Source organism: Porites lutea, chromosome 2 (assembly GCF_958299795.1).
Source record: "Porites lutea chromosome 2, jaPorLute2.1, whole genome shotgun sequence".
Classification (NCBI taxonomy): Eukaryota; Metazoa; Cnidaria; class Anthozoa; order Scleractinia; family Poritidae; genus Porites; species Porites lutea.
In genome coordinates this window covers 17,440,353-17,448,288 of record NC_133202.1, presented here as the reverse complement: position 1 = coordinate 17,448,288, position 7,936 = coordinate 17,440,353, and the positions used below count along the sequence as shown (strand labels likewise).

Here is a 7,936-nt window from a genome sequence, read left to right as displayed (position 1 = left end):
TGCTTTCAACACTAGGGACTTTAAGATACAAGAACGCGGACGTCATCAAAGACGCCGTAGCCGCGTGGGGCCTGTGTCGAGGACGCCGTGTTTGTGGCGGGAAAAATAAGTTAAGATGGCGGGATTCAGCGACGCGGCCACTTATTGATAGAAAAGAAAAGTAGCGAATTTGTTTTTCTCTCTGAAGTAACAGATACTAATTATATTAGTGTTTTTAGTGCAAATGGCGACTTTTAAAGAAACCCGAGAAGTTTTGCTTGCTAGCTATGCCTGTGGTATCATTACGGATGAGGAATTTTCTTTACTTTGCGAAGAAAACAGTTCAAGCAACTTAGATTTCCCTTACGACAACTACCCGCCGTTCAATCTGGAGAGCCAAAGTGAAGCTGAGTGTAGGGCGAACTTCAGGGTTGAAAAGCACCACATTCCTCTGGTAGAAGATGTTCTTCAAATTCCGCAATTCTTCATATGCGACCAGGGAACGGTTTGCGAAGGAACAGAAGGGCTTTGTATGCTTTTAAAGCAATATGCCTTTCCTTGTCGGTACTCCGACATGATACCTATTTTTGGACGACCGGTTCCAGAACTTTGTATGATAAGCAACACCGTAACAGACTGGATTTATGCGCATCATAGCCACAGAATCACGCAGTGGAACCAAACCATTTTAAATCCACTGGAGCTGGAAAAGTATGCGGAAGTTGTTTTCAACAAAGGTGCGCCACTAAGCAATTGCTTTGGTTTCATAGATGGAACCGTGCGCCCAATTACTCGACCTGGGGAAAACCAGCGACTACTCTACAACAGTCACAAACGCGTACATGGATTAAAGTTTCAGTCCTTGGTCCTACCGAATGGGTTAATTGCACACTTGTATGGTCCAGTTGATAAGCCACGCTACTAACAAACTAAAAATAATATTTTAGCTTGCAAGCCTCCACTTCAGTTACCCTACAAACAAACCTACTAGGAAGATCTAAAATTGCTTTCATTACTTACTCTTTCTTAAGTCTCCTCCCAATTACTATGCTTATTATAAGAAGAAGGGTTAAAACAATTGTGAGAAAAGCAAATTCGAATTTCACGGGCTTTTCCATTGACCACCCTCACCCTCACCCCCACCGGCCCATTTTCTCTTGCCACTCTCTGTCAGTAAAGAAGTAAACTGCATGGATAACATATCAACACTGATTTCTATTTATTAACTTAAGTTTCTTATCTTGTCTAAACAGAAGGTAGGAGGCATGACGCAGCAATGTTGGCAGAGTCTGGCCTTTACAACAGTCTCAGGGCGCATGCTGTCTCAACAACTGGCCAACCGATGTGTATATACGGGGATCCAGCATATCCCCTTCGAATGCATCTCCAGGGACCTTTCCGGCAGCGAATACTGACTCCCCAACAGCAAGCTTACAACAGTTCCATGAGTGCAGTTCGCTGTTCCGTTGAATGGCTTTTTTCTGATATTTTAAATTATTTCAAATTTCTTGATTTCAAACGGAATTTAAAAATAGGGCTAAGCCAAGTAGGCAAAATGTACATTGTCTGTGCAATCCTTCAAAATGTTTTAACATGCTTGTACGGTAATTCAACATCCCAGTTTTTTTACCTAGATCCACCTTCTCTAGAGCATTATTTTTCCTAATCATGCTGTTTTGTAACCACCCAACATAAGACCTAAAAACTGTTCTGCGTTTATATGGGAAGATACCAAGAAAAGTAAATCAATGTCAAATAAAATTAAACACAACGAATAACTTGGCTTTATTATGGCTGTCAGCATCAATTTAAATCCAGTCATGAAAAATGTAAATTTTTAACCTTCTAAACACGTGGAAATAAAGTCCAAACTCCAGTCATTAAACATCTAACACGGTTACAGTTCTGATTGTCTTTCGCCGGATTGAAGTCCAGGCCAACTTAGTTCAAGTTTATATAACAACAAAGTAAACCGAGACCTGAAGCACCGCAAGGAATTAAAAAAAAAACCGAGTTTGTTTATTTCGGAACTAGTGTTTCAATAATCTTCATCATTGCTGTGGTTTGCAGCTGCTGCTGCTGCATTAGTAAGGATTGCATGTCATGCATTTGTTTATGCTGTTCCTGTTGTTGTTTTAACATTTGGTTGAACATATAAGTTTGCTGATTTTGGGCTATAGCCATCTTCTCTTGCTCCTGTTTTCTCAAATCCAATTCTTGCTTCTTAATATCCATGTCTTGCTCCGCCTTTAGTTTAAGAAACTCTACCGTTTCACTACCACTTCTTCTGCTTTTTTTTGCTTTGCTCTGCCCCTCCTCGGACTTTCTCTTCTGTGTTTTCCCTAATGTCTCCATAGCAGTTCTGCGCATCTCTTCTGCTTTCAGCCTGTCTCCTTCCATCTTGTCCCTCTTTTCGCCGTCTTCCAGGTCGTGCTGCTCATCGGCAGACTCTTCCATGGCAATAATTTGTTCTATAGCTTCATCTAATTCAGTTTTCGTAGGGCTTATACCACTTTCCTTCAATTCCTTGGCCTCTTTTCTTTTAAATCTTTGCACCAAAACCCCGATATGGTCTCGAACTGAGCGTTTATCCACAAAAAAAAACAGGATCTTTAATGCTGTTTAGGGTATCCGCCACTCTTTGCCACAAGGCACTTCGCTGAACGGATTTCTTCTTTGCACTGAATGGGTTTACAAAGATTATTTCTCGGCAAAAAACCACATCATGTTCCTCCGTCCAGTTCATAATCCTGCCGACAAAAATAAGCGACATATACATTTTTTAATATACGTGCACAGCTACAAGAAAATTAAAGCAAACCTTGAATGTTGTACTATATGCGGAAATCACTTTTAGAAAATAATTTGAATCTATCGTTTACAGCGGCAAAGTCTTGGACGTCGGCTGGCCAAGCCAAGTGTGTGTAAAGTTATAAACCCGCTACTCTGTAGGAACTGCTTAATAAAGCAAACATTTTGCCGTCAGAGGCACTTATTTGGCAAACATAGTCCTTTACATGTTTCTGTTAATTTGTTTTGTTGTCTTTTCTTTAAAATCTCACACAACTTCTGCGGGAAATAGTGCGTGAATTAAATTCCCGCAAAATGAAGCGTAATGCGAGTAACCAAGATCTGTGAATAAATTTAACCAGGATGGGAAAATCTTCGACAAGAAGGAAATAATCGGGAACAACATTGCTTTTATACAACAAATCGTTTTGTTTCTTTAGCCGTAATTCACTGAACGAAGAATGCAAAAATCTACTCACTGCGGTTTGGAATTCGAGGCCATGGCAACTGATGTTTCTTGTGTTTACTGTTCGCAAGTTCAACTGAGCCTGAAAGGAAACAACAACAAAAAAAAACGTGAGGAATATAGCCGGGATAATTAAGCTTTCAATATACAAACAAAAAGTGCCAATTCACTGTCTTAAATAAGTCAAAATAGGTTGAAATACTTACAGTTTGTCAACAACGTCAAAATGGTCTTCAGCGCGTTCGTCTTGAGCAAGGACGCGGCTTGTTTACCTCACCATCATGCGCAGTGGTAGTCATTTTGGGTATTTTTACTTCCGGTCGGCTTTCGTCACGTCTGCGTCGTTGTATCTTAAACTCCCTACTGTCGATCATAACATCCTGGAATCAGATTTTGGAATTTGCGGTGATGTTCTGAAGTGGTTTAGATCATATTTGACTGAAAGGGTACAACGTATAATTGTTAATCAGCAGTCCTATAAGACCTTTAATTTAAGTTATGGTGTTCCTCAGGGGAGCTGTTTGGGACGTGCCCTTTTTCTATTGTATGCATCAAGGCTGTTTGAGGTTGTTAAGAAGCACCTTCCATCAGTTCATGGGTATGCTGATGATACTCAGTTGTACGTGTCGTTTCGTCCAGATTCGTTTGCTGCTCACGATCAAACGATTAAGGCTATTGAGAACTGCATAGCTGATGTTAGGGCTTGGTTAGTCTCACACAGGTTGATGTTTAATGATTCAAAGACAGAATTTCTAATCGTCAGTTTGTTGCGGCAGTTATCCAAGGTTACCATGGCTTCAATTAAAATTGGTGACTGTGACATTCAACCCCTTAAGCATATTAGAAATCTTGGCACATGGTTTGATAACCATATGTCTATGAACATTCATATAGGAAAGGTGTGTAGTAAGGCATTTAGGGGGCTTTATAATATTAGGCAAATTAGGAAATATCTGTCTGCATAATCAACAAAGTGTTTAATTCATGCGTTTGTTACATCACATTTAGATTATTTCAACGCTCTTTTGTATAAGCTTCCGCAATTTCAATATGACCGACTTCAAAAAGTTCTTAATGCGGCGGCTCGGGTTACATGCTTAATTCCTAAGTTTGCCCATATTACTCCGGTACCTAGGGAACTTCATTAGTTGCCAGTGAAATTTAGAGTAGAATTTAAGATTGCGCTTTTAGTTTTTAAAATGCTGAATGGCCTGGCGCCACAATATTTATCTGAACTACTTGTTGTAAAGCCTAGAAGTAGATACAGCCTGCAGTCTGATTCTGAAACATCGCTTGTAATCCCTAAGGTGACACGGAAGACTTTTGGCGATCGAGCCTTTTTCCATGCCGGACCAATAGTATGGAATGCTTTGCCATCTAGCCTTAGAAACGGTAGGAACACTGACTCTTTTAAAGTACAGTTGAAGACTTATCTTTTCAAGAAAACTTTTAATTTGTAATTTTATATCCTTATTAATATTATTATTTCTGCCATCTAGCCTTAGAAACTGTATGAACATTGACTCTTTTAAAGTACAGTTGAAGACTTATCTTTTTAAGAAAGCTTTCAATTTGTAAATTAATCTTCTTATTACTATTATTATTTCTTTCCATTTATTGTATATACATATTTATTTTCTTGTACATATTGTAAAGTGCTTATATTTTAATAATTAATTATTATTATATTTTAATAGTTAAAGCGCTATATTAAATGTAATAAATTATTATTATTAATTATTATCCTGATGAGCCCATAGCAGTGGAGACAGAATTGGGGTGGGTACTCTCGGGGCCTATGAAATGCAAGAGTAACAATGACATCGTATCCACTCAGGTTAATCTTATTACGAGTGTGCTTGACCAAACATTTGAAAGTGAAGTCCATAAATTGTGGGATTTGGAAACGCTGGGAATTAACCCGGTTAAAGATGAAGTACATGAAGAATTCAGGGAAGGCATTTCCTTTGACAGGAGTAGATATTCAGTCAAATCACCGTCGAAAGAAGGCCACCCAGAACTCTCTACTAATTATTCCACAAGCCTAAGACGTCTTAAGTCTCAAGTTGCCAGACTAGAAAAGGAACCTGAAGCTCTCAGGGAATACGCGTCAATCATCAACGATCAATTAGACAGCGGTGTAATAAAGAGGTGTAATAGAGAAAGTGGTAGAATTGGAAAGGGGGGAGAAAGTGCACTAGTTACCTCACCAAGCTGTTATTCGGAAAGAAGCCAGAACAACCAAGGTAAGAATTGTTTACGATACCTCCTCGAAAAAAAAAAAGAAGTCTGGAACGTCTGAATGATTGCCTTCATGTAGGACCGTCGCTAAACCCATTGTTATATGATATACTAACGCGATTTTGTAAAAAAAAAAATTTTGTGCTCGTGGGCGATATTGACAAGGCTTTCCTCAATATCGGTGTTGACTGGAGGGACAGAGATTGTGTTCGTTTTTTGTGGTTAGAAGGCCCCCCGGACATGTCAAGGGTTGTGATTTATAGATTTTGTCGTGTGATTTTTGGCTTAAGGTGACTCGACCCAGTTTTTTTTTGGGGGGGGGGGGTACCACCCTACTTTGAAGCTCTCTGGTATCCCCACCTTTACTTTTATCGTAAGTCTAACACATAGAATGGATAACATATAGATCAATCTACAATATAACAAAATTTTTGGTGATCGGAGTAAATGTCATGTGGTTATAATGCCACGCCCCTTTGAGGTCTGAGTCGAAAATCTGCTGTTGCCGGCATTTTTTCGTGAAAATCTCTCGGCTACACATAGTGCGCATTAGTGCCTTGCGCTGAACAGAGTTTCACCAAAATCGCAAAGACCCAATTCGAGAAATGCAGCAGTTTCCAAATTTAGGTCATAATTTATGCGAAAATGATAAGCAAACTTTACACGGATTATATCTAATAAACTATGAGATTCATCTCTTTATTTTGGGCATCGTTATAACAGATGGGTCCTTGCAAGTCAGCAAAACGCTTTAGGGCCTTGTAAATGCGCACGATTTCGAGCAAAGCAAACATATAGAAATTATAGTTTTCGCTATTTGTTGACGTTTGTCAGCGTTCAAGAGTCCTTCTCACGAAAAAAGCATTTTCTTAAAAATTCGTAGTTTTTTTTCCTTCAAATGTTTTCAGGGCCACAATTGACTAACTAACTACCCAGACTCTGAATTTCATGGTAATTGAAAAACTGTGACATTATTTTCTATAAGCCCAAACTTGAGTAAACATTGAAGATTTTTAGCGTTTTGGCTGAGTATGTGCTTTGGGAGTTGTCTATTGTTTCTAGTCTGTCATTATACAGCATTCTTGTTCAGCACACGTGCAATGACCGCGCTTGGCTGACTTCCGAATGCTCACCGAGATATTCCCGTCACGACTTGGTTTAATTATTGGCTTGCATTAAACCTATGAAAAAATGATATTTTTTTAATAGTAAGTAGATTTAGTGTGTAGCACTTCTTGATTTTTTTGCAAAGGCACAAGAAGCACGAGAATTGATTAAAAATTGTGACTTAAACCTCTATGTATCACGCGATGGCCTGTCTCACTGTACCAAAATTATTATATCTCGGTGAGCATTCGGGAAGTCAGCCAAGCGCGGTCTTTGCACGCATGCTGAACAAGAATGCTGTATAATGACAGACTAGAAACAATAGACAACTCCCAAAGCACAAACTCAGCCAAAACGCTAAAAATCTTCAATGTTTACTCAAGTTTGGGCTTATAGAAGATAATGTCACAGTTTTTCAATTACCATGAAATTCAGAGTCTGGGTAGTTAGTTAATCAATTGTGGCCCTGAAAAAATTTGAAGGAAAAAAAACTACGAATTTTTAAGAAAATGCTTTTTTCGTGAGAAGGACTCTTGAACGCTGACAAACGTCAACAAATAGCGAAAACTATAATTTCTATATGTTTGCTTTGCTCGAAATCGCGCGCATTTACAAGGCCCTAAAGCGTTTTGCTGACTTGCAAGGACCCATCTGTTATAACGATGTCCAAAATAAAGAGATGAATCTCATAGTTTATTAGATATAATCCGTGTAAAGTTTGCTTATCATTTTCGCATAAATTATGACCTAAATTTGGAAACCGCTGAATTTCTCGAATTGGGTCTTTGCGATTTTGGTGAAACTGTTCAGCACAAGGCACTAATGCGCACTACGAGTAGCCGAGAGATTTTCACGAAAAAATGCCGGCAACAGCAGATTTTCGACTCAGACCTCAAAGGGGCGTGGCATTATAACCACGTGACATTTACTCCGATCGCCAAAAATTTTATGTTATATTGTAGATTGATCTATATGTTATCCATTCTATGTGTTAGACTTACGATAAAAGTAAAGGTGGGGATACCAGAGAGCTTCAAAGTAGGGTGGTACCCCCCAAAAAAAACTGGGTCGAGTCACCTTAAATGCATCTCCCTTTCTGCTCAATGCAACTTTGAGACATCACATTTCCAAGTACGCCGAAGTTGATCCACAGTTTTTGTGAGGAAATTGATTGAGTTGTTTTATGCTGATGATTTCGTGGGGGGGGGGGGTGACACCAGACAACGTTAAGATTCTTTATGGGAAAACCTGCATGCGAATGCAAGAGGGGGGATTCAAGTTAAGGAAGTGGTTAACTAACGATGATAGCGTGAGAGCAAAAATTCAGACTGCATAGGTGGTTACAGAAATAGA

The 7,936-nt window shown here is 39.1% G+C and overlaps 1 protein-coding gene and 1 pseudogene across 1 annotated transcript; one reads left to right on the top strand and one right to left on the bottom strand.

Moving 5' to 3' along the window:
• Window positions 1–223: 223 nt before the first annotated feature.
• LOC140926695 (uncharacterized) lies at window positions 224–1,645 on the top strand. Its single transcript, XM_073376406.1, has 2 exons — window positions 224–885; window positions 1,231–1,645. The coding sequence occupies exons 1-2, from the start codon at window positions 224–226 to the stop codon at window positions 1,643–1,645; spliced, it is 1,077 nt and encodes a 358-aa protein (XP_073232507.1).
• Window positions 1,646–1,658: 13 nt separating this feature from the next.
• On the bottom strand, window positions 1,659–3,312 carry LOC140926694 (uncharacterized; annotated as a pseudogene).
• Window positions 3,313–7,936: the final 4,624 nt, after the last annotated feature.